Source organism: Anabas testudineus, chromosome 22, assembly GCF_900324465.2.
Source record: "Anabas testudineus chromosome 22, fAnaTes1.2, whole genome shotgun sequence".
NCBI lineage: Eukaryota > Metazoa > Chordata > Actinopteri > Anabantiformes > Anabantidae > Anabas > Anabas testudineus.
In genome coordinates, this window is record NC_046630.1 from 1,513,804 (window position 1) to 1,541,371 (window position 27,568).

A 27,568-nucleotide genomic window follows, 5' to 3' on the forward strand; every position below is an offset into this window, starting at 1 on the left:
CCCCCAGCACAGACCTGGAATTAATCTTCACACCCGGGTAAAGACAAGTGCTGCCTACGTGCCCATCAGCAAAGCAAACAAACCTTTCCACTGTCGCAAACCAAATAAGACGTGCAGGTGTGAGTTCCTTCAGCTGTCCGGGATCTGACAGTAAAAGTTCATTTTCTCATAAAACAGTGTCGCACGACACGAGCGAAGTGCTGGATGGACACGAAACCTCACTATTAAAATGAACAACTGTGTTCACTGGATCCCAGACATGAAGTGTAAAAAATAAACCTGTGAACGTAACAGGAGCATTTTAAAAAGAAACAGATCTAATGTAGAACTATCCTGTACGCACTACTGACAGTGAGCTGAAGCAAAATCTACTGAAAAACCTGAAAAAGCTTCTGCAGTTCTGCATCGATTCTGCTGCTGCATCATGGTGTTTCTTGTCAATTACACCACTTTGGAATATTACATAGCTCTGATTCCTGCCTCTGACTGGATTCTCCATACAAAGAGACTGAGGCTTATGGGAACTGTAATATTTAGAGCCAGGTTTAATATTAAGTGATGGAATTAAGAAGAAGTTTATAAAAATAAATGAATTGTTCGTTATAATAAATATGATTCTAACAGATGTACTAAAGTGTGGTACTGGTTAATAAATAATCACGTTATTTATTGATACCGTGTGGTTCAAACAGAGGAGTGAGTTCAGCTCCACTCAGCGGTGACGTCACTGAGCGGAGTCGGTTCAAACCAGTTGGAAAATGAACATCTGTGCCACATCAAGCACTCGGTCCATCCAACATCTACACACTTCTCTGCTTCCTGATGAGTTTGTTCTATGACATCGACTTAAACTTTCTCTGCACAGGTTCGAACATCACCTGTGTGATATCTCAAATCAGGTCGTCAGCCTTCTTCTTCAGTTAAAGTGCACCTGAGCAAGGCACTACCAGCTGTAGTCGGAGCTTGTTACCATGATAAAACTGTCTGCCTTCATACATTCCACCACACAGTTAAAGGCCACGGTGGCAGCAGGGCTCCTTAATTGAGACGACACTAATTATCATCTTCATGTTCTAGATTAGATCAGTGCTGATTAGCCTAAAATTAGACACACACACACACCTCAACAGAAATATCAGTGTGATCCTCCAGACATTATCTCTGTGTTCGCCTCGTCTCCAAGGTGCCACTGTTGCACTCTTGTATTTCTGACGCTCGACTCTGTGTGTGTTACCTCCAGCTGTCTCCATGTGTGCTTCAGGTTGTGCATTTTGTGGTGGAAGTTGCTCGGTAGTTCGCTGCTGCTCCTCTTCAGAGACTCGGCTCGGCCCAGCAGGCTGGTCTTCCTGCTCTCCATCATCATCAGCTCAGCGTGGCTGCTCTGGAGACAGACAACAGGACGGACACACGTCACACTGTTTGCTGTGATAACCAGTTTGGCACTTGCGTAAGAAAAGCTCCAGACCAGCCTCGACACACATTCACCTCTCATATCAATAAACCGATTGGCTGGAAGCATCACTGGCTTCATCTCCTCCTTTGACACTGTACAGTACATGAAGACAACTTCACAAATACACAGATTCAGTTTTAGACACATTTAACGTTTGTCTTTTGCGTTGCTTTAAAGACACAGGGCCGCTCTAAAGCAGCTTTAAACAGACCTGAAATGTGATTGAACAGAAGTCTGTGATGCAACATCGTTAAAGTTAATGCAACATTTAGCAGAATTGTTCGGTGTCAACATTTTTATTGCAAACCGTGTTTCACGAGGCACTTACTCACTGTTGTGACTTATGTTCAATATGGTTCAAGTGTTTTGTGAATGTTTGGATTTAATTTCCTACTGAAGTTTTCATACATTTTCCAATGTGACTCTGGAACTCGACTGGAATTTGTTGTAGCTCCTTTTAATCCAAGCTGCTGAAGCTGCCGTCCTACACACGGAGGAAGCTTCGTAGCGCACAGGTGGTGAGTGTTTGAGAGTCAAAAGAGAGATTTTCAGTGGAGTATTCCTTTAACTGGTCTTTCAAATAGGAACAGATGCTTTTTTTGTTGTTGTTTTCAGCTCATGTCATGATGAAATGTTCGAGGGAGTCGCAGGAGTTTTCACCACATTTCACTCACTGCTTCACCTGCTTTGACCACATTAAAAGTAAAACTGTCGCACCTCTGCTGCGCCGCAGTCGTGCAGGAATCAAACGAAGCAGCAGCACTTGACGGCAGACTGCAGAGTCCTTTATGGAGGGATTTTAAAGAAATGCTCCATTTTGTAGCACCAAGTGTTGCTGAATATTTTCCTCCCTTCTGGTTTATTCTGTTTATGCGCTGTGGTCGGGGAGTGAAGGAGCTGCAGAACACTTTACTATTTCTGAATTTGAAAAAATAAAAAATAAAAACACTTTTTAAGCAACAGCGGGGAAACATTTTGACATTTAAAGTCATGTTTTAGTTGCAGTTGCCTACATGGTGCAACATATCGCACTGTTTGTCCTTTTATTCTGTTAAAGGAGCCAAGTTTTGTCCTCTTGACTCCTTGAGTCCTACAGCGAACAGTTTCTTTAACATGTCGTCTGCTCTCTCACCTCCTCGTTTTCTTTGTCACCTAATCCTAATTTGTCCCCTTTAAAACAGCTCGGTTCAGCATGTTGTTCCTTCGCCTCCTGTCTGTCTCTCTCTCTGTTCCTTTATATTTTGTGAATCACCTCACTTTTCTTGCTGTTTCTCCTTTCGTCCTTGTCTGTTCACTTACAGCACTCCCTCCATCTCTCCAATTTGTGGCTCAACACTTTTCCATCTTTATTTTATTTACTGTAACACTCCCGCAGTCCTCCTCTTGTATTTGCTTAATTCATCCATCTTTTTCCCCATCACTTTCCATCTATCGCCTCTCTTTCTTCCCTCTTTTCAGTTGTTAGCGTAACTCTCCTTCAATGCCTCCATCTTTTTTTTGCTTAATTTCCCTCCTCCTCCTCTCTTTTCTCCTCTTTTCATTTTCTGCATCGATAGCTACTTGATTCTAGTTTTCCCTTGTCGTTTATCATTACTGCCTGGCCCCATTTGAATATTTAAATGTCTCTTGTCTGACTCAGTGTGTTTGAGGACGTTTGCGTGTGTGTGTGTGAGTGTGTGTTTTTGCTGTGCTGTCATCAGAGAGGCGGCGGCCATTTTTCAACGTCGCCGATTCTGATGGAGATGCTATCGCTCTACGCTTCATGGCCATCCATCCCCTTCACTTAGCTAATAGCCACGCCGCATGAACGAAAGATCGACAGCAAAAAAAAGTGACGAGTAGAAGGTAAATATGTCGGCGTCACACTCATCTAACAGTCAGGAAATTATACGATTTATTCGCTGATGGCAAATATTGATTTAAAAAGGGGAAAAGGAGCTGGTGCGGAGGAGGAGAGGGGGTTGTTTTGTTGTTGTTGTTTGTTTGAAGGATGCCACTGATCCAAAGTCAAAGAAAAAAGAGAGAGAGGGGGAGAACGGAAGATAGACATGCCGATTAAAATGCATGAGATCCGAACTTTGAGATAAGTGCTGAGAGAGGGATCTTGGAGAAATGGGAGGTGGAGGGGAGCAGAGAGGGGTGGGAGAGAAAGAGAGGGGGGGATGCATGGATGGCTAGTTGTGATGTATTCATGCCTCCAGTCAATCTCCATGCAAGGATGGACTGAGATGCACAGGCCTGAGGACAGAGAGTGAGGGAGACAGAGAAGGAAGAGAAGACGACGAGAAAAGCAACAGAGGTTGTACAAAGGAAAGAACTAGAGAGAAAAATACAGTAAATAGATGGAGAGAGGACGAGCTGCTTCCACGGTGCTGAAACCACGTCAACACTGAGGCTCGAGGACTGAGGGAGCCGTCCACTGTCTGTGAACTGGACCTCAGCAAACATCCCAGAAACACCCACCACTACCCAAAGTCTCACGTCACCAAGTTCAACTTTATGAGAATATTCACTGATTCAACCGAGCGACAAATCTGTGCTGCACACGTAGATGTTCTTCTGGAGTTAAAGGTCATGTTAGCTACATCAGGAAAATGACGTTAATGCAAACACTTTGTGGAGTGATTGGCTGTTAGCTATAATGATACAGAGAATGACACAAACAGACGACAAGAAACCGACTTCACCACCTTTCAAGTGTTTCATACGAGGCTCACGTCACTTTTCAGTTGCATCTATGCTGCATCCCATTTTTGAAATAAGCTCAGTATCAGTAAGAAGACTCAGTGAGGGTCAAGGGTCAGAAACAGAGAAAATACATGTTTTGAGATTCAAGCAGCTTAGTGTAGAGGTTCACTGAGAATGAGAGATTTCAGTTTCCTGAATCAGTGTTTCACTTTTTACTTAACCTTTATTTAACTAGGAGATAATCCTCCACCTCTCCTGTTCCTCTTTTTTTGTTCTTCTCTCTTCCTTCTTTCCTTCCTCCTGCTCTCATGGTTCACAGGGGAACTGGAAAAGCCACTGCGACCTCCGAACTTTTGCCTTTTGTCACTAGTCACTTAAAAAAATTAATGTTTGGCAGAATTGCACAGTGGGAAGTGGTGTAGATAACGAGCAAACTGCACACAGACGTTCACACACATTTAAATGACACTGGGGCAATGATCAGATGAATACGTTGACTTAGGTGATGTGTAAGTTGAAAATCAGAAGAAAACAATCAATGAATGAAAAAAAGTGCAAAATAAAAAATTCAAGCAAACAGGTTGTTAGAAATGTAACAACAAAAAATATGATATTTAGTAGACAGTCAATTAAAAAAAGAAAAATCTCTAAATAAAATTGTTCCTGTAGGTGAAAAATATTCTGAGAAAAGTGTTTAGAAAGAATAAATACATGAAATTCAACATTATATATTTGATCACATAATCACAAGGGGAAAAACGGGGGACGAACGCATGACAAAAAAGATGAGAGGGGGTGAGGGGGAGGAGAGGAGGGGAGGAGAAAATCAACAAGCAATCATAAGTTTAATTTGGTCTCCATATTAATGAGCACGGAGCTGAAATGTCAGCAAAAATGCAGTCATACATGAAAAACATTTAATGCATTTTGAACATCCGTTTTTTTCCCTTCTCTCTTCTCCCAGATTCATCTTATCCGCAAATGAGAGAAGTTTGTCGGAGGCTGCGTAACGGAATGATTTTGTCGTCGTGGCAACTAAAGTTCGGGGGAAGTGATAAGGACGCCTCTTAGTCGTCCTCATCATCATCTTTCTGCTTCTGTGTTTGTGTGTTCATTCTTCTCTCTGTAGCTCCCACCGTTTCTACCCTCCGTCTTTCTTCAGCCTCTTTCTTTTCTGTTCTTTCAGAGCAAAGCGTTTGTGCAGCAGATACACATGAAAAAAAAAAACCATAAACACTGTACTCTCGCTCTGTGTGTGTGTGAGTCTGTGTCTCCGGGTGGAGATGGATGTTCCACCGGCTCTGAAAGAGCAGGAAGTGGCTCTGTGACACCCCATTTATACTGCCAGACACTTCAACCTGTGTGTGCACATCCTTCTGTGGTCTGTGTGTAAACCGTCGTTGTGAGGACATTTTGGCTTCTCCTCAAAACACTAAAGGTCCGTTTAAGGTTAAGATTTGGTTTTAGGGTTAAGAGGAGAGCCAGTTTAGGTCAGGGGAAGGAGACGTGTGTGCGCTCTCAGGTTTACAATAATTGTAATAATCACCACTATTCATTCTGCTTCAATTTGTTTTTGAAAAACATAATAGTTAGTTTCTGGTTTGATGTCTGTCAACACTTCTTACAAATTACAGTTATTACATTCAACTTCATGACAGTGTTTCATTTATTTTACTTTTTATTTAGCTCTGACCTGTTTACATTCCCTAGGACTGATGTTAGAAATCTTTTGAGCAACACTCCACTAAACTGGTCCAATCCTGTTTTTATTTTTTAGAGAATATTGAAAAATAAGATTGATTTTAAATTCGACTTATTCAAAGATACTTAAAACATGTACTAACTATAACGAGCAGGTTCAAACTCATCACACATTTTTGGCGTCGTACTAAACTACTGTAACTGATTTAAATCTAATTTTATATCTAACTCAAATTAAACTCTGCTCAGTGTTGCTGTGAGTTTCTGAAAGTTTCTCTCTCACCAAATTAAAACTCTTCTGTTTGGACCAAAAAGGAAAAAACAAAACAAAAAAGCTGAGATTTTGTTCCTTTGCAAACGAGGCGGCAACAAAAGGCCTGGCAACATGTTTTAATTGTCACCATGGAAACCAGATGAATGAGCCGTTTGACTGGGCGGTGAGGACGGCTCGCCATTCAGCCTCGCAGCGAGTCACGTGTGTGTGTGTGTGTTAGCTGGGGGGTCAGTAGTACAAAGCTAGAAGGGTGGAATTTCTAACAGTGTGTTGTGATGGAGAGAAACTAAAAAAAGAAGAGGGAGAAGAAAATAGAGAGAAACGTCCCGGACAGTTGAATGAATATACAAACTAATCACCGTCCAATAAAAAACGTCCCCTCAGCTACTCATGGATTTTTCTGATTCACCTGAAAATGTTCTGTTTATGTAATATGTGCCTTGGTCACATGATTAATTCAAACCATACAGACTGTTATTGTTATTTTTATTAGTCTGTTGAAGGATTTCACTGTTTACTTGATCGTTGGTTTAAATGTATTTAGTTAAACTGGCCTGAAATGAAAGTTATTATTTGGTTGTGGCAAAGCTACACTTCAAAATGCATAAAAATCCCAAATGTATGTGCAAATGTGGATGAACACACTGTGTGCCTGCCTGTTCCACAGAGGATGAACCATTTGTGACCTTTCCTCTATGGCACCACCCTGATGAACACCAACCTGAACCTATGGAGTTATGATATGAGTCTAACCCACAACATAATGAGGCCATAAAGATAGAAAGATTTAATAACATCAATGAGTTTTGATAAGTATCTAATAAAATATTAGTTTTACAAACAGTGGAGGCAGTAAAGAGTTAGTCATGAAGGTTGTGGGATGCTGCAACTGGTAATGATGCCAAGTGACCTTTGACCCCCTAAGAACCCTGAGAATTCTCTCATGGCAGGAAAGAAGAGGAAGAAACAATAAGATCAGAAAGAGGAGAAAGTGTGCAGGAATTCCAGGAAACATACAGACATAGAACAAGACAACTAGGTTTCAGTCAATAAGAACAGAAAGATTAGAACATGTTGGAGTCCTGTGGATTCTAAATCCGGTTGGGGGTTGAGAATAGATTTAGGGTTAAGTTGAAATCAGGGCTCACAAGTATAGAAATAGGACCATGTTTGTGTGCTGCTGACCCCATAGGAAGCCGGATGGATCACACTATTGAGCATCTAAACAAAGACCGTCTTTATACACAGAGAGTGGGACAGAGTTGGTTTGTCCAGTCTGTGGTGGGTTTCGCTTTTATCCCAGCTGAACAAACCACACTGTAACTAGAAATCCTACACTTTGAGGGATCGTTCCATTTTACAACAACTTTTCTAAAGAATCTGTGATGAAATCGCAGAACAAGTGAAAATGACTAAACTAGTTGTGAGTCATCTATTGTTGTAACCACGATAACAACAGAAGTTCGTTTTCAATCTAAACCTAAAAGCTGTTTCAGTGCCAAACCGAAGCATGACGACAAAGGAAGAACGAACAATTTAGTAACTTGTTCAACAGCTCAGAGAGAAAAACAGGCCACAACATGAACCCTAACCTGAGCCAACAAGTCAGAAACCTTGGCTCCTGTCAGGTCTGTCACCAAACCTACTTTCTATTTCTATTTCTTACATTAAAACCAGCAAACTGGACTCTTGTAATGCTCTCCTATGTGTTCAGAAGGAGAGACCATGTCATTACACTGTTTGCCTGTCAGTTTCCATATTGATATAGAGAATAAATAACATACTATAAATCAAGTTTAACACACCTGCAGGTGGTGCGTTATTGTTCAAATCAGAGAGTCGGGACCACGAACCTTAGGATAAAGATGTTTCGTTGTTACAGACACTGTAACAATAAAATAAGCATTAGCTGCACTTGTGAACGACAGTTATGAACGGCTCTGAGGATTTTAGAAGAGTTAAGCTCTACTGTATCATAAGAACTAAACACTATGTGAACTGACAGCAGTGCTCCGGAGAGCCGACTCGAGGACTAAAAACCTGGAACAGTCACGTCATTGTCACCACTCCAACAATTGATTGTTGATTCCCCTCCTTTCCTTTTTGCCTCCTCCTTTTCCCTCCACACTTCTACCCCTCCCCTCTTCTCTCCATTCCGCTACAGTGACAGAAATGTAATAGCACGGCTCAGTGTGTGAGAGTGTGTGTATCCAGCAAACCGACCATGTAGCCTAAACGACAGACAATCTTTATTCTAATGAAGAAGGTGCCAAGGTCAAATGGAGAGCAGGGTGATGAATGGAGGAACCACATACTCACATGTACACACACATACACGTGTGTGGCTCACACACAATATACTGAGTGTGCTCCGTGTTCACACACACACTCACACACACACACACACACACACCTCCTCCATCTCTCTGTCTCTCTGAAACAAACACACATTTTAAAAGGAGGCTGGTGTTTTCTCTTCACGGTGGCGTTGAACATTATTCTCACAACACACTGAAGATAAAACTAACACTGCAGTCTGTGCTATGTTCAGTCCTTTGCAGCCTGGAAAGTTTAGTCTTTTCTGTTTTGATGTAAATAATAAATAATCATCTTTACTCTTTACTCTACACTCAGCTTCGGATCATGACGTCACCCTCATCAGTCTGTCCACTGCCTCTCCAAACAGAAAAACCATCACACCAGAGCCACTACATGTGTGTGTCTATGTATTTTTAGTGTACAGCTCTGTCATGTCTGGATGTGTTTTATTTATGTATGTGTTTAGGTCACGGCCATGATGTCAGGACTAACTGAATAATCAGTTAACAAAAATAATTCAAATAACCATCTCTAACCTAAAGAAAGATTAGACTTCAGATTACGGCATCTGCCTCAAACATCCCTGATCTCATGAGGGAAAATGATTCATCCCAGACTTGAGCCTCGGTTTAACAGCTAGTTAAACTCATGGATGCCTGAACATGTACTTTGTGTCAGCGATCACCTGATGACAGTCTTGATTTGATAGAAAACCTCTAAAATTTCAGTTTGATTGGTTTGAATTCTGTTGCTGCTGAGTGTTTCAGCCATCGCTCGTTGTTTTAGAGGAAACTCTCCAAACATCTTTACAGCCAACCTTGGCCTGACATTGGCTCCACGCTCAACGTCAAACTACTTTCATTTCTGTATGAGATTCCTGCTCGTTTCTGTGTGAGTTAGCGTCAAGTTTCAGTCAGACGGCGTTCCTGGGAAGCTGAGGGAGTCTCAAGAGAGAAGAGTAACAGAGAAAGAGAGAGAGGGATAGGGAGAGCGAGGAGGGAAGAGAGAGAGAGAGAGGGAAAGTTGGTGAGATGCTGCTGAGTCGTGTCTCTTTGTTCTAAAGCAGATATATCCCCGACTTTATCAAGACTGACAGAACAAACGCACAGGAAACAGCCTCCCACAGGACACATAATCCACACACACACACACACACACACACACACACACACAGATGAGATGACAGAAACAGTGAACACATAGAGACACACAGAGGTCTGAACGTGTGAACACACAAACACTGAAACACACGTAAGGACATTTGAGAGTGAAACACACATATGAACTCAAACACACACACAAAGGGGCGAAAAAGTGAACACAACAAGGTTGACGACGCACACGGCAACACACACACACACTAAAACATACTAAAGATAACACACACACATTTTCTGTGTGTTCTTATGTTCTACAGGACAGAAACACACAAACTTATAGTTGAGCACATGTGAATGCTCAATGTTTTAGTTACTGAAACAACAGACGTAAATGAACAGAGGCAGAAACAAACTTAAACACCACTGGTTGAATGACTTTTAACTTTTACTCTACTGTAATCTGATTATTTCTGCAGGATCACAGCAAAAATACAATGATGCTATGACACAATAACAACCAGTAAACTAAGGACACACAACTGTTCCAGCTCCTGTCCGGTCTGTGTGGGAGTTTCTTTCTAGCAGGTGAATGTGAAGCCTGTAGATCTGAAGCCCAGGGCCGGTGTTCACTTTCTCACTTCTCTAATGTCCTGTGAGTCGGTTATGACCTAAAAATAAAGCTGTGAGAGAATCAGGTCTGATCTACTCAAGTTACTCTTAATGAATGTTCTACTTTACATTCTACTTCTCTTCAGCTTTATTGGCACAAGACGTCAGTGTTTAGTACATATGGACACATGTACAGTAGTAGTAGTACAGTAGTAGTAGTTCAGTAGTAGTAGTACAGTAGTAGTAGTACAGTAGTAGTAGTACAGTAGTAGTAGTACAGTGCAGTAGCAAAGCTTTAGTGCAGTAAATCGCTGTAGGTTCTTGAACTCTAACCTTCCCATGGCTTTTGTAAATATCGTCTGTGCTGCTCGAAACACCTGCTCTTACATCTCAACACCTACAAATAGAAAAACTGACGCAGAATGACCCACAGTGGTTAACAGTCTGATCTGCTGCTCCAGTTGTGGATCTCCTCCAATCAAATAATCCTGTAATCTGCATCTCATCTGAAATCAGTTGTGTCGGTTCTACACTCACGTCAACATAGCAGCATCCTGTGGTGTGAGAAGTACAGCTGGTTTCAAAGTATTGTAGTCTGTTTGTCTTAAAAGGACTTAAGAGGATTTAAAAAAGTAAAATGGGACATTCCCCCACCCCACGATCCCAGCAAAAATAACAAACACACGCATTCACACAAACATGCCGAACTCGAACAACACACAAAAGAATGTGAACTCACTTGAAATCTGATAAAAACAGAGTGAGAGACTGAAAATGTGTGAAGGCACACACACACACACACACACACACACACACACACACACACACACACAGTCCCAGAGGAGTTCAGCTCCCTGCTCGTATAACAAGCAGTGACAAACGACAAAACGCGACTTCGGGACGTGTGACCCAGGAAGCGTTTGACTTGACGCATGCTGCCAGACACACACACACACACTGTACACACAGCAGACACACACTGAGGCAGCCGCAGAGCTCTGCAGGTCTCTGGAGAGAAGAAAGGGGACTATCAGTCTACAAAGAAAGAAAGAGAAGAGTGTGTGTGTGTGTGTGTGTGAGATTTTCCTGAGCTGCAGGAAGTTTCTTTTGTAGGATAAGGAGAGATTTCTGCTCTTTCAAAGTGTGTTTTTAATGGCTGAAGACAGATCTTTTTCTTTCTCTCTCTGTCAAATTTATTTTCGTTCTTTCTGTCCCACCTTAAACCAGCAGAGGTTCGATGAAGGACACTTTTTAACTCCTCATGTACATGTTTTATTTGTCCTGTTTCATCTTTGTTCATTTCCTCTGTGGATTCTCCATTTGTTTTTTCTCTGTTATTCGTCATCGTACAGTGTATATAATATTTATTTTTATATTAAACCTTCAGTTTATCCTTTCATCCTTTACATTCAACCATTTCTACTTTGTTTATTTTCTTCTTTCCTTTTCATTAATTTTGTTCTTTATTTCTCTTCCTTCCTCTCTTTTCCCTTCCTTATTTCATTCCTTCATTCTTTCCCTATCATTTTTCATTCTCTTTCATTTTTCATCCATTCCTTTATCGTCCCTCCCTCCTTGGTCCTAAGGAAGAAAGCTGAAGGTGTTTTCCACACACTGACGTTTGCAGCAGCAAATTACTTTTCTTCTTTCTTCCAATCATTTATTCATTTTTTTCTTCCTGTTCCTCTCCTGCCTTCTCTCTCTCTCTGGATGGAGGGAGGTTGGGAGCGTTAGCAGCACAGCGAGGATTGCAGCAACAATTACATGTGAAATTAGCCTCGCCTCATAGCCTGCAGTGTAATTCCAGCCTTCTGAGGCGTGGCAAAGTCATCTGTCTCTAATTAAAGATTCTCTCTCTCTACCTCCCTGCCTAAGTCTCCCTCTATCTCTCTCTTACTCTCTCTCTCGGGTTAACATTTATCTTCATTCATTCTCCCTCTCTCTGGTGGTGTGTGTGAGGGGCTGAGAAGGTGTGTTTCAAAACCTAATTCACTGTAGGTCACAGTTTTTAGCACAGAAAACAAATTATTTCCCATGTTTCCATTTCAGTTTAATTTTTTCTCTCTCTTCATTTCTTTGTGTTTCATTTCTTTTATCTTGTTTAAGATGGAAACATCAACAGCCAACATGTCACTTTCAACATACAGTAATCTTATCTCTGGTTTAACAGTAATTTACTTAATGTTCTCATTTCAGTTTCATGATTTCCAGAATGTTGCAGCAGCTTTATTAGAACTGTAAGCTCTGACCTTTCACCTTCACACTGCAGACTACTTTTGTCATTTCACCTCCAAAGTGGTCTGTATTTTAAAGCTGTAATAGCTCCATGTCCAACTTTGAAACACAGATATATCAGAATATGATGTGATACATTCAACATAAACAAAGAGCAAAGACAGGGGATCCACAACTTCAGCTGTTTCTTCATGTCATGGACCTCAAGGAGGACACAAAGAAGCTTGACTGTGCAAAGGAGTTCTGGAAGGAGGGGGAACTTTATTAGATGAAAACTAGGAAGTGGTGGCATTGGAGCGGGGAATGCTGGGAGATGTAGTCCAGAGGCACCGTTATAGCAAGGCGATGGCTGGTGAGTACCGAGGAGCTGATATAGAGGAGGCAGTGAGAGAGAGGAATTGTTGGAGCGCAGAGTCTGGGGAGTGGAAGACATGGTGCTGGCTGCAGAGTGCGGACAAGGTGAGTGAAGCACAATAAGCAGCAGGATAATGACAGGGACAGTTCAGTAACAACGACAGTCAAAGGTGGTGGTCAGGTCCGTAATCAGACCCGAACCCAAAATCACACAGTCAGAGAGAGAAAAAAAAAAAACAGAGCCCACTGGGCTACCTGTTTGGAGCTATTTCAGGTTCTTATGGTCTGTGAGGATGATAAAAGAGTGCCCAGCATCCCTCCAACCAGTGGCGCCACTCCTCAAGTGCAAGCTTGACTGCCAGAAGTTCTCTGTCCCTAAAGCTGTAACTCCTTTTGGCTGAAGACAGATGGTGAGATAAGAAGGAACAAGGATAGATCTTGTTGGCGCTCTCTGCCTGCTGGGAGAGCACCGCACCCATGCCCATGTCAGAAGTGTCAACCTCCACAGTAAATTGACGGTCAGGGTTAGGCCGAGTCAAAATGGGAGCAGAGAAACTCGACGGCGTATTCAGTTATGGATCTGGCTCCCTGGTCATGATGTGCTAGTAAACAACATAGATTGTGTTTGCACCAAAAACATAATCATATGTAGGAACAGAATCTTTACTACAACTGTACAACTGATTGGTCAAACTCTGCAGGAGCTCCACACCCTCTTAGATGGTGACAGGAACACCATCATTAAAAGACTGATGCCACTGATGCTGAGGAACTCGTTCCTCCCTGCTGTTGTTAAACTGGACAATATCTCCCTTCTCTGAGCTGCAGCCGGCTGAGCCAAACTATTATACACATTATACCTGTTGTGCAACTACAATCTGTGCCATCACTGATTACTATTCTGGAGCCTGTATAATTTCTAACCTCGACCTGCACATTGTATTTGTCCACACGTACGTCTGTACACTGTGTTAACTTCAGCATGTTGGCACAATAATTTACTGCAGGATGAATAAGGTGCTATTTTTTATTGTCTTTAAACTGTGAGACAAAACGACAAACTGTTGAGCACAGTGTCACCACGACCATGAAAGTCTTACAGTGTGATCGGATTCGTTTTATAATAACAGAATATTGTGTGCACGTACTGTGACCTGTCATGTGCTTGGTTTTCACTCGTTTTACTTACAGGCTTATGACAGAGCTACTTTATGATGCACATGTGCTTCTGATTTATAAATGTGAGATGAAGGCGTGACTGAGGCTCAGAGGGTTAAACTGCTTTATCTGGATTAATAAAGTAGTATTGAGTTCTCTCTGTGTACCAGTTTGTGTGTGGTAATCAGTTCAGTGTCTCTCCTTCTGGTTTGGAACAGAGATAAACAGACAACTGCAGAAAACACACTTTCTGTGTGTGTGTGTGTGTGTGTGTGTGTCTTCAGACAGAGCTCCTCTGTCGCACCCACACTGATTGGTTTTGGAACCCAGTTAATGAGCAGGTGTGTGTGTGAGTGTGCATGTGTCTGCAGCCCAGCATTCCATTGGAGCACCATGGGCTATTTGAAATGAGAATTTAGCGGCAGGGATGCACACACACACACACACACACACACACACTCCTGATAGCCACTGTAATTAGTTGGACTCCACTGGAACTCGCCACAGGGAGAAAGAGAGAGAGAGAGAGAGAGAGAGAGAGAGATGGGGAAAGACATCTGTGATGACTTAATGCAGTGAAATATTTTCAAATGAAATCTTAAATGAAATTTGTGAGCGTGCGTTTATGTGTGTGTGTGTGTGTGTGTGTTAAGCATCACTCCACTAATCTGACTTTCTGTCAAGCTTCTTTTTTTCGTCTCATATAAACATATACGATCGACGTCGACAGGAGAATTTGATGCCTTGAAAGCTTTATCTAGGCAGATTACTGTGTTTACCAAGTTCACTGGAGCCCAACTGATAAACTTTCCACCGATATCAGCACATTACAGATATAAAAGATAAATCCATCACCAGTCAATGAAAAAATTTACTGGTGATGTCAAACACACATTTAGAAATAATGTCACTGTTCTATGTTTTGTCCAGCAGAGAGAAGTGACAACTTCAGATTGAAGTGTTTTAGCATGTAGAGAACAGGATTTAACAGGACGACGTTTCTGTTACTGTAATGACATGTTGATGATTGGGATAAGTGGGGCAGCAGTAGCTCCAAGTTTCTCCAAACCCAAAGGTTACTGGTAACTGAACCTTCATCATCTAATGGCTGCAGTACATGAGCCTTGATGTGTGATTGGATGACAGCAGCTACAAGGGATGATGCAGTTTACCTTGGACGTCTGTAGTGTTTGTAATTTGATGAAGTTTTAACAGAATTCAGTGAACAGGTTAGATGGTCTGTGGCTACTCAGAAATGTGGAATAGACACACTGAGGTAGAAACAGAGACATGACTCAGACTCTGATCTAAAAGTGTGAATAAACCTTTTGTCTCTATTATCCCACACAGGTGAGCTCTGAAAACACAAATATACTAAATATTACTCACTGCAGTAAATGATTAAAATCCAACATGTTTTTTTATTTCTCTGCCCCTCAGTTCTGTCAGCTTTGTGTCCAATGTGACTTTGGTACCTCGGACCAGTTTTATAACCTTAATGAAGACAAAGGAAAAACATTAAAGTGTCCCTGGACAAGACACTGAACCCCGAATCCTTGACGCCTCAAGGAGGCAACTGGGGCATTAATAAAGAATGAATTATAAACAGTTCAGTCTGTTAGTTTGTAAAAGATCCTTTTAAATTATTGAAAACTTTCCAGTTGGTAATCAAGTTTCAAAGGCTTTGGTCCAAAATCACTTGTTTGCTCATGTGTCTATGTAAAACCACACACACACACACACACACACACACACACACACACACACACGCACACACACACATATCTGCATCAAAACACTCTCTCCTCCTTCCTCCCTCCTTACCAAGGTTGATAAGTGCCTCCATCTAACATCACAATAAACAGTAGAGCCTCGGCCTGCCAAGCCGGCCCGCAGAAACAACTGTCAGCCCAGCTTTCCTTTTCCGGAGGACACACAAACAAACATGTAAAGATACACACTCGCTTTTCTCAGCTGCACAGCACACACACACACACACACACACACACACACACACACACACACACACACACACACACACACACACACACACACACACACACACACACACACACACACACACACACCTCCAAAAAGAACAACTTTTGTCGGGCCCTGGCGTTACTATGGTTACAGGGTCGAGTCCCCCAGCATTTCAGAGGAGCACAGCGAGGTTCTGTGCTCTGTGGAGGCTAAAAAACAGGGTTTAGAGCTTTTCTGCAGCACACACACAGAGGGAGGCAGGCACGGTGAAATCTCCCAGCGTGGATGTGGACCCGTGTTCAAAAGATCATGTATGAAACTTTAAAACAATGAAAAGTGGATAATGTTGGAAACTAGAGACTATTAACAGGAGCTGAATCTGCAGAGTTTAGTTAAGTGTAGTTAAACAGTTTCAAACATAAGCTTTCAGGGCAATACAAAACTAGAAGATTATTACTTTAGTTAAATGAATAAATAATAACTTCTGTCAGAAAAAAGTATATATATACATAAATCTGATATATATATACACACAGTATATATACATATCAGACACCGATCTCAACCAACAATCAATGTTTGTACACAGACATTTAGAGTATTGGTCCTTACGCTGTCACAATTAAGCCGTATTGATGTTTCTGTTTCCTTAATCTGCTGAAGAGCCATTCACACCATTTTACAATCTTCTCAAATGGAGAAAAGCAGCAAGTCTCCAAAGCTGAAAACAGGTTACAGCATTTTGCATTAGTGTGGACTTAGGCAGTGCCCAGACTGAATGCAGGACCTTTACAGTTTTAATTGTCTGTTTGTATGAGATGCTGATGAATTAAAAAAGACCCAACACGTTACAAGTGAGTGATATGTAAGACAAAAAGAGCCACACATGAGCAGCCTACAGTTTGGAGCCCTGTAGCCCTGTCTGTGTACGTCTCAGTGGTGGAGAGGGAGAGAAACAGTATAAGAAAGCGACCTTGGACCGGGTGAGGAGTCGCTGTTGAGCTCCGCATCAATATTTTAACAGGAGAGTTGACACATCAAAAAAAAAAAGAGAGAGAGAGAAAAAAGGAGAGAGAGACAGAGAGAGAATGCCCAGCGATTCTAGAGTCATCTAAAATTCATGCATGCATCATCTCCGCCATGAATATTCATACAGAGATGAATATTTAAGTGCGACTCCTATAGAGAAATTAGGTTCATCTTTACACTTATCAATAATTCGCAGACCAGGTGAGTCTCATCGGCTGCTAAATAAATCATGTATGCACACACACACACACACACACACACACACACACACACACACACACACAAAAGAAAAGTTTGTAAGGAGACAGAAAGAGTGGAAAACAACACAAAGTTACGTGTGTGTGCGTTGCTTCGTAGCCTTCTGGGCAAGAAAAGACAGAGAAGTCAGCAGTTCGATCCCAAACACTGGTGTTCGAGCAGAACGACAGTGTGTGTGTGGGGATCTGTGCATTAGTGTTTTTAACAGTGTGTTTATGGGTTGAGGTTAGAATTACATACGAGTGCCCTCACAACTATAGAAGAGCAGCGTGTGAAGGACATAAGGGGACGACTCTGATCACTACACATGTTTTTTTCTGTCTGATTCATTTGACTTCAATAAAGTTATTACACACACACACACACACACACACACACACACACACACACACACACACACACACACACACACACAGGAACTCAGCCAGTGGCATCTCATACACACACACACACACACATAAATGCACACACTCCCCTATGATATGGTTATGAGGGAGGCTATGCCTTGTAATCCTATTCTCCTTGGTGAGGATGAAGACATGATGTGTGTGTGTGTGTGTGTGTGTGTGTGTGTGTGTGTGTGTGTGTGTGTGTGTGTGTGTGTGTGTGTGTGTGTGTGTGTGTGTGTGTGAAGTGGGAGGACAGACAGATTGATGGTTGAATGAAGGCCATCATTTGCTTTGGCTACTTCTCCTTTTCTACACATTTAGACATTCTGAGTGTTCGAGCTTCAGCGTCAATGAGCAGTCATTGCTGCGCCGTTCAGCAGCTAAACGTGGGAAATTTAACAATTTCTTGACATAAAACTATTATTTGTGCGATGTCAAGATGAAAATGCCTTCATACAGACCTGTAGCACACACAGGACGTGCCGTACAGACAGGAGAGAGGTGGATGAAGCTCATTCCTTTCTGAAGCACAAAGGTGCTGAGATACAGGTCAGTGGTGTTTTCTGATGGAGCACCACTACACATGATGGTGCTCATCTGAACACTGCTGCTGGTGTCTAATGTGACTGGATAGTGTAGCAGTAAGATTGCTGCCCTCCATGCAGGAGACGAGGGTTGAATCCCAGCTTAAGCGAGACCTCCTCAGGTTTACCCCTGTACCCTGTTCCATGTGTAAGTCGCTTTGAACAAAGGTTTCTGCCAAATGACTAAACGTAAACGCAATGACAAGAACACAACAGACGGCAGTGTCTTGATGCACTTAGAAATAAATATGGAGCAAAACGTGTTATGTAGAACTCTGGCTATCCTCTGGATATTTCCTTTTTTCCAGTGATTCCTTGAGTTCTGTTGCACGTGCTTATTAAGGGTTGTTTGCCTCATCATCTGATCTGATATGTGTTGTAATGAATCATCGTTTGACATAAAAAAGTAAAATGGTCACAAACTTGGATTTAATTTAATTTAATTTAATTAGCAGATGTATAGGAACTGAAGTGTGAAGCAATGTTACCTGTTTAACCACAATTCAGTCTCATCATCACCTACTGTGTCTGAATGTTTCGGAGCCCATGCTAATAGATTTACCAGTGTTTGGCAGTGACCGCAGCAGTGTTCAGACTCATGGTAATAACTGATCTTAAGTGAAAGGTGAGGTTGTCTTACCTTGAACAGGTGATGTCTCTGCTCCTCTGACATCATCAGCTGGTGACTGTCCGTTACCATGGCGTCCATGTCCATTAGCCAATCCCAAAGCTCCTGGTATTCGGCCTCGAACTCCTGCAGGCTGGAGGCACAGAAACAGAACGATTATTAAGTTGAGTTATTATTGTTTCTTTTTGCTGTTACTGACTCTACTTTTTCAAAGGTTATTGCATTTTGTGCAAACATGTCAGCTGACGACAGTAAACTACAGGAAGCTTGGGTAAAAGGTGAATCTCCCCTCAGTCAGATTCTGCTTGATCCTCTTACTTTTCTTTCCAATGAACCTTCCTTAGGGTTAAGGTCCTAAAGGGAATGGTAATTTGCATTTCCACTGCAGGTGTTAAGAAAGAAGAACTACAGCAGTCACAATAATCTCCAGGTCAAATTCATATTTGAATTCGATTTAACAGCCAGAACACAAGTCTGGATTCTACAGTTATTCTACAGTTCTGTTTTCCAAGTCATGGATGACCTACAGTCTGCACTGTCCCTGAACACCTGTCACCAAAGAATGAAGCAGCAGGTTTAGGTAAAACCGGTCCTCTTATTTCCTCCTTAAGAGAGGAAATAACCACCTTAACTAGCATCTTTAGAGGACAGTTTGGAGAAGGATCCATCAGCTGTGTAATTATCTTGGTGATGAGCTTCTGTCAAACACCAATCACGCAAACGTTCGTCCACTGACAGTCGGTTGGCAGTGGGGCAGACAGTCTTCTGAGACTTACTATTAAAAAATTATTAACCCACATTTAGCGCTTGGCAGGTGTTAATTTCGAACTGTGCTCCCACCTACCTGTGACAGCTGGCTTTTGATCTCGCCTTTGAAATAATTTACTTTATAAGAGATATGAACACTTTAGTCTTCAGATGTGGACAGATGACATGTTGTACAAGCCAGTTCTTGTCCAGCACAACCTGTCTCTGAGCTGATCTGCAGCTCGTGGGACAAATAACGATGGACAAGCTCGTCTGAGGGACAGGACGGACAAAGATGGAACCAGTGAAGAGACTAAAAACAACCAGATCCAACCAAACCTCACTTCTCTTATCTTACTCCCTCAGCACTTCCTCCATCTCTTCTTTACCACATTACCCTCCCTCATTTCCCTTCCTGTCTCTCTCCTTTAGATTCTCATTTCCACCTCATCCCTCCCACTCTCGCCCTCCTCCTCCTCCCGTCCCCTCGCCTCCTCCCCCTCGACACAGGATCACATCAAATATTTATGCTGTTGGTACAGGGGCCGATTGCTCAAACACACACATTACTGTCAGCCGTTTTGTTAAGGTGTGTGTGTGTGTGTTTATTATTTATATATTCTGTGGTTTTCAGTCTCGGCGGGGATCACCAACATGTTTCTCAACATTAGCGGTGAAATTGTTTGAAATTCTTCGGTCGCCAACAACGACATTTTGACAGCTCTGTCAGGCCCACAGCATTTCCACAACAACACACACACACACACACACACACACACACAAAATATATGTATATGATAGTCAACGCAGCCGTGCACAGAGACATTCATTAAAGCACAATCACACACAAAAGCAGTGTCTCACATACACAGAAACAACACACACTGATAATCACACACACACACACAGTTAATCAAAAAGCCACACACACGTTAAACACAACATAAATATCCACATACACAGCAACTCGACAAGCCATCAAAGTAGACAAAATAAACTATGAATGAAATTACACAAACATGAAGCAAAAGAGAACCACGTCCATTTTTGCTATTTTCATTCATCATGAAGCCAAAACACTGAACGGGACGACGCACACGTTGCTCCTCAGTACCTACAGTATCTCACCTCAACCCTTTAAGTAACTCTTCACACTCAACAGCCTTTGAAGAAGTGAAAACAACACAATACGTCCTCTTTTCCAAAAACTGCTTCTATTCAATCATTTCATTCCACAATCTTTACGTTGTTCGAACTTTCGAAATTATCCCCACCTGCCTCCACTTTACTAAATTGTCCTCTGTCCGTGAACCACCTCTTCTCACCACACCTGTGCACTTTTCCATCAAACTCTTTACTTTTCAAACATTTAACATTTAACATCTTCACTCTCTTCCAACGTTTTACTCTGTGACTTCAGTTTATGGTAATGTCCTTACTTTCCAGAGTAAGTCTCTTAAGTCTCTCTTAACTTTCCATATTTTGCTCTTCATCCTTAGTTGTCATCAGCCTGTCCACCCCGCCCCCTTCTACTCATTGACTAACTCTTCCATCATCTATCCAACTGCTCCTCGCCCTCACGTCCAGATATCTTGTCCCACTTCTTCCCTCTCTTCACATATCTCTCAATGAAATAAGAACTAAACAGAGAAGAAGGAAATGAAGGAAGCGAGTGCTGTTCCTTCCCCCGAGGCGGTGCTCCTCATTATGCGCCGAGCCGAGCGGCCCTTTACCGGCTCAGACAGATGAAGCAGATACAACACTTGCACAGATTGTTTTCTCTTGTCGTTTGCCGTTCTTCCACACCCCAGCTCCCCTCCTCTCCTCTGTTTCCGTCTTGTTCTCACACTAATGTTAACTAAACGCTTTGTAAAACAGGATCTCTCGGGGGGTGAAGACGGGAAAACAGACAAATCGGAGAGGAAGGAGCGACGTGGTGGCACTGCGGGGCTGCGTTCAACAACGGGACAGTTACACAGTGTTTGAAGTGTCAGGCTCGCTTTCTGTCACACAGCGCTGACGGAGCGCGTGGGAGTGTTACAGCCATACTGACATTCAGTCACTTGAGGAAATGTGAATTATAGAATTTTATTATTCATTTCGAACTCGTTATAATTCAGTTAACACATGAAACAGTAGCACCAGTAGCTGATATCATGTGAATAAGTACAAACCTACATATTTGGAAAACGTTGTGAGTAAAGTCTTCTGAAGTTGAGCAGTTAAATGTGTTTTTGTCACCCAGATGCCGTAGATCTGATTTATCCTTCCAGTTGCATGTGCAAAGTTTAGCATCAGCTACGCTACTGCCTTTGAGCAAAGTATGTGACTCACTGGGGGGAGCAGGCCAAAAGCTAAAGTAGCAATACTGAGGACCCATGTTAATAAATGTTGATAGTATGTTTTAGGACATGTAAAGCCGGAGCGCTCCAGTGGCTGAATGGCGCCAGTCAATGCCACAGCTCTGAAACAGAGAGACAGGTCCACAACCACCCCTTCACACTCAACCTGCTGCCGGCCTGGTGGATACCCCACCCCTGTCGAGGTGGAGTCTGCTATGTACTAATGCTCCCTAAAGCCTCTAAACACTCTGATATGTCCAGAGGAAACCAACACTTGCCTTTTTGTGTAGACTTTGCACAATGAAAGTGACAGAGGAGCAGCCAATCAGCTGCTGTTCCAGTGTGTTCAGGGACAGTACAGAGTGCAGGTCATCTGTGATTCATCTGTGATGAAAGTGGTCTAGAAACAAAATAAACCCTCGTGACGATGCCATTGACTTCAAACTGCAGGTCTTAGAATGAACCTCTGGTGTCGGCTTGTTGGTTAAAAAACACAGCGTCTTTCCGGTCTGGCTTAAACGGATGGATTTGCCATCATCGTTCTCTTTCTACTTCTCACTCCCTCTTTTCATCACTGTCTTCCTCTGTGCTGCTGCAACAGTGATAGCAGCTGTAACCGCTGTCTCTAATTCATCATCCTCCATACAGCAGCAAGGAGAGAGGGAAGAAGACAGTGAGAGGAGGAGGAAACAGGACTGTATGGAACAGTACTTCAGTGGGGAAAGAAGAAAGCAAATGAAGACAATAAGTGGGAGTGTATGAAAGGAGAAAAAGGAGAAATAAAGAAATGAAGTACAGATTAGAGGAAAGGGCAGAGGTGAAGGGGATGATGGAAAGAACAAAGCAGACGCATGACGGGAGCTGGACGACGGAGAGAAGCTAAGTTTGAAAGGAAAAAGGAAGTCCTGCAGAGAAGGGGATGTACAAGGAGCAACATGATAAAAGAAGGAGTGAAGGGGCTGTGAGGAAGAGGAGAGAGGGTGAGGAGGAGGAAGGACATGAGAGGGGGATGAAGTGATAGAATGAAAGGTTGAATGAGTCATATTGGCAGCAGTCACCTTTCAGTCAGAGACCGTTGGATTTATGAGGTGATTCACTGACACTCGTCCTGTTTAATGGATTCATCCCACGGACACATTAAAACCCAACTGTCAGTCAGCAGCAGCACAGCGCCCCCTGCTGATAGACGCACATTCACTCATTCATCCTAATGCATTCATCCCATACTGATGCTCTGATGCTAAGGGATAAGTAAGGAAGCAATTAACTAATGAGTAAAGTAAGTGAATGAATGAATACGTTATTGTGTAAGTTAATAGAAAGGATCACCTCACTGGTTCATGGATGAATGAGTTAATGAATGAGTGACTGATGAAGTGAGTGAATACCATCACTCACCCATTCACACAAAGAAGTGGCATCACTCATTTACTTATCCCTTGTTTTACACATTCAATGATACATTCACTCACTCACTCAATGTTTATTTATTAACATTTATTTAGCCATTCATGGTTTAATTTATTTATTAATTGATTGATTGATTGATTGATTCACTTCTTTCTTCCTTCTTCAATCAATTTATTTATTTATGTCTTTCATCAATTTGCTCTCTCAGCATTTTACTCATCACTGAGTCTCTTTGTGGTTACACATGAATGAATGAATGAAGATTTATTTAGACTGCGTTACTCTAATCTGAGAATTTAAACTAGTATAACTTATTGTACATTTTTTATTCTTCAACACAGTAATAGATGATCTTTAACATCAATAAGCAATAAATATTTTACAAATAATATCGTCAAAGGTCACTGACATGAAATCATTTATTTTATACTAATATACTCAAAATGTCGTTTTTTATCTGTTTTATCCTTGTTTTAAATAAAAACACTGAAATAAATTTAAAAATACCTAAATCTAAATTTCTTTTAGCATTAATTTGAAATTAAGAGATTTTGTGTGAGAGCAGTAAATAATTCAGTCTGACCTTCATTTTCTTTACAACTGAACCAAAACTAGAAATCTCTACTGAGCTGAACTCACAGCAGCCAAAGAAAAACATGTAACATCCAATTAATATGAAACTCATCAAACACACCAGTGCACTGGACACACACACACACGCACACCCGTAAATCTGAAAAGCAACAGCTAATATATGAATACCCAATTAGTGTCCAACACATTCAATATAAATTACTGAAACATTACGCTGCAGCCACAGAGGACTGAAAATCACAAACAGAAACAAAATGAGTGTTTCATTTACATGTGTGTTTTCTGTCTGTGTACATAAACAACTTTTGTATTTAAATCCCAAAGAAGACAGTCCGCTGTTAACCAAACTGCAATTTACACTCAAATTAAACAGTAGATGTGTGTGTGTGTGTATCCTTCATGTAAGTCACAGACACGAGGTCTGCAGAAGACACTACAGACTCTCACTGAGCAATTTAAGCTTCATTTTTCATTTGCATACACACGACGTGTGTGTGTGCGTTTTTTATTGTCTGTGTCCGTCTCAGTGTGTGTGTGTGTGTGTGTGTGTGTGTGTGTGCCCTGCGTGTGAGCGATAACCGCAGAGTGAAGCTCCTCAAAGCTGGGGATGAAACGCCGACAGGCAGCGTGACCAAAGACGCCGCTCGCCGAGCCGAGCCTGGCCACACCAGATTACTGCTGTTAACACTCAAACTCTGTGTGTGTGCGTACGTGTGATTACATTTAACTTTATGTGTGTGTGTCGTCCTGTTGTTCGCAGTTCCACAAACACGTTACTGTGTGGCTGTGTCTCTGTCTTGTTAGTGTGTCTTCTTCATACCAGAGAACAATCGTTACCATCCATCCGTTCTATAGACTCTTTTTCCACTTAGAACAAAAGTGACTGAGTCTCAAACTTGAACGATGAAGTAAACAGGAAGTGAAACATCTGGGTTTCCAGAGGAGGACAACTTATTTTTTCATAAATACAGTATCATTTTCTTCAACAGTCCGTCAAGCTCTTCACTGATTTTTAAGGATGATGTTGTTGAAACCATCAATGAATAAACGTCACCAGCTCGTCAGACTGAGCTGAGGCCACAGATGCATCAAGGAAAACTGAGCTGTTTTCACACACAGTCTCCAGATGATGTCCAGAGAATCAGAGTTTTACACATGCAGCACACAGCAGGAGAAAGTCCTAGTCAGACGTTTTCTCACATGGGGAGATACACACAACTTGGTATGCTCCCCGGAGCGACATCACATTCCTAATGTACCCAGACATAAGGTCCAGGTATCTTCAGGCTGTCTGACATTACTCACTCAAGTAATGTTCAGGGTTCCAGTGCACGTGTTGTACCAGAGTGACAATAACTATAATAAATGTACAAACATCAACAACAGGGTTCACGTGATGCACATGTGTCGAATACTGTGTGCTAAGGAACTTGTATTTTCATGTCACATGACGTGCTGCAGCTAAGCTGATGTAAAGTCAGGGCGTTGGGAAGTGTTGCGCGTTCACCTGTAGTTCCTGCCCAGCTGACTACAGTGCCTCCTGTTGGTGAATGGAGCGTAGTGCAGGCTGCTCAGTTTGATCGCCATCTGTTCCAGGGCAGCTCTCTGGGCTTCACACTGACTAGAGAATATTTCAGCCTGAAAAAAAAACACAAGGATTGATTGTGACAAGTTTATTTTTCTGTAAGTAACTGTAACAGTAAATATCATCCACTAAAAACAGGTTGTTGTGGTATTTTAGGCGCCTAATGATTTGATATTTAAGCATCATTTGACACCATTTCACATATATACATCTTACACTATAATCTGAAATAGAGCATCACTGTACAGAGAAAGAAATTATACCACACAAAGCTGTAAGTTCTGTCTTTTTGATTGAGAGGATTTTAATCTTTAAAAATTCCTTAAAGTTACGCTGGACAGAGCATGTTGGAGTGTACACATAACAGATGAGACCTGACACAATGACTGAACAGGGTTTGGCACAGTTTAGTGGAATTGATGATGTTTTGAACTGAATCAAACTGTTTAAAACTGTTGTTTGGTTTAATTTTTTAAAACCCGTTTGCAGAATAACTCGATGCAGTGAACACTACAGTCTATACAGTTTTACTGGCTCCAGCTAAATTCTTTGTAATTTGCTAAATGTAATTAATAATGTACAAGCACATGTGAAACATGTAAAGAACAAATCAACTCAGTAGATTTAAACTGTGGCTTTAAAATCTGTAACATACAGAATCAATGAAGAACATAAAGGTAATTGTGTTTTTTTAGCTTAATCGTTTCTCAGTTATCAGGTGTGATCAGATCAGCAGATTCAAAGTAAAGTCACATGCAAACAATCTGTTGTGATTTGTTAAACCTCTGTGAACATCAGGTGTGTGTGTGTGTGTGTGTGTGTGTGTGTGTGTGTGAGACTAACTTGTGTCTGAATGGGATCATCTTCCTCTGAGTATGATTAGCTGTTTATTGCAGATGAATGAGATTCGACCACGCCGTGTTTTGACAGACGTGCCCTTTAAAGCCCTGTGAGCGGCCGACAAGCCACTAGAAACACACTCCACGCTTCTCCTGCTGCCTCATCTCAGCTGGCGCACACACACACAGACACACACACCATCTGTACATGTATATGCATATAAATGGATACACACAGTGCAGTTTCTCACACACAACCTGCACAACCTTGTCCATAAAACTACACACGCACAAATATTTAGCGTGAATCCCCCTTCTCTGGCACAAATTACCTCACACACACACAAATGTCCCATAAAACCACACACACACACACACAAATTGACCATGAATGGCTCCACACACACAAAAATAAACACACATATTCACCCACTGAGTATGAAATGCTGCTCTTTCTCACAAATTATCCTTCACACACACACACACACACACACACTCAGTATCCAGACACAATCATATAGAGGCACTCAGCGCACCGCTCAGATGTAATTGCATACAAACTATATGGAGATGAGGTTTCAATTGAACCAATGAAGGCAGAGTGAGTGTGTACAAACAGTGAGACACACAAACACACACATATGACCGCCTGCTTTTTCCTCATTCAGTAACAATCTGAATAAAGTGTCGTCGCGTCGCGTTCGCCGTCCGATCTACTTAGCGGACTCGGCGGAAGGATCTGGAAAGGTCATCCAATCTGTGGAAGGCAGAGCTGCTCAATCAGAGAGCTAATAAACAAACCGGCAATACACAATCAACAGCGCTGTCTGCGTCTCTGCGTGTGCGAGAGCTTTGTTTGTGTGTGTGCTGCTATTACAGAAATGAAACTAACTGGAAGCTCTCAGAGAAAATGTTTCTCACTTTGTCTAAATGTCTCTCCACTTTCATTCATTAATTCTTTCTGCTTCTCTGCTGGATGCTCTTGCAGGCTGTTTGCTGGCTGGTTAGTCGGTCAGTGAGTCAGTAAATCAGTCTAGTTGCTCGTGAGTTGGTTAGATTGTTCTTTTCTTTGCTAATATGTTATTTCACAGCTTTTACCTTCAAGTCTGGGCCCAGAACTAGATTCACAAACCCTCTAATTCATTAAGTAAAAAGGTCTTTTTACACTTACAGCGATTATGAGGAGCTGTCGAGCGACCAAATGATTAATCATACGTACTCAGAGGAGAGCAGCCAATCAGTCACTCTTAAAAATCACTGAAACACACACTAAAAGTTCTTCTGATTTT

The 27,568-nt window shown here is 41.9% G+C and overlaps 1 protein-coding gene across 1 annotated transcript in view; it reads right to left on the reverse strand.

The window, feature by feature from the left end:
- akap6 (A kinase (PRKA) anchor protein 6) overlaps positions 1-27,568 on the reverse strand; it is a 151,548-nt gene that overhangs the window by 40,255 nt on the left and 83,725 nt on the right. The window contains 3 exon segments of the mRNA XM_026340395.1: positions 1,235-1,381; positions 18,775-18,895; positions 25,363-25,493. Coding sequence (XP_026196180.1) covers positions 1,235-1,381; positions 18,775-18,895; positions 25,363-25,493 — 399 coding nt within the window.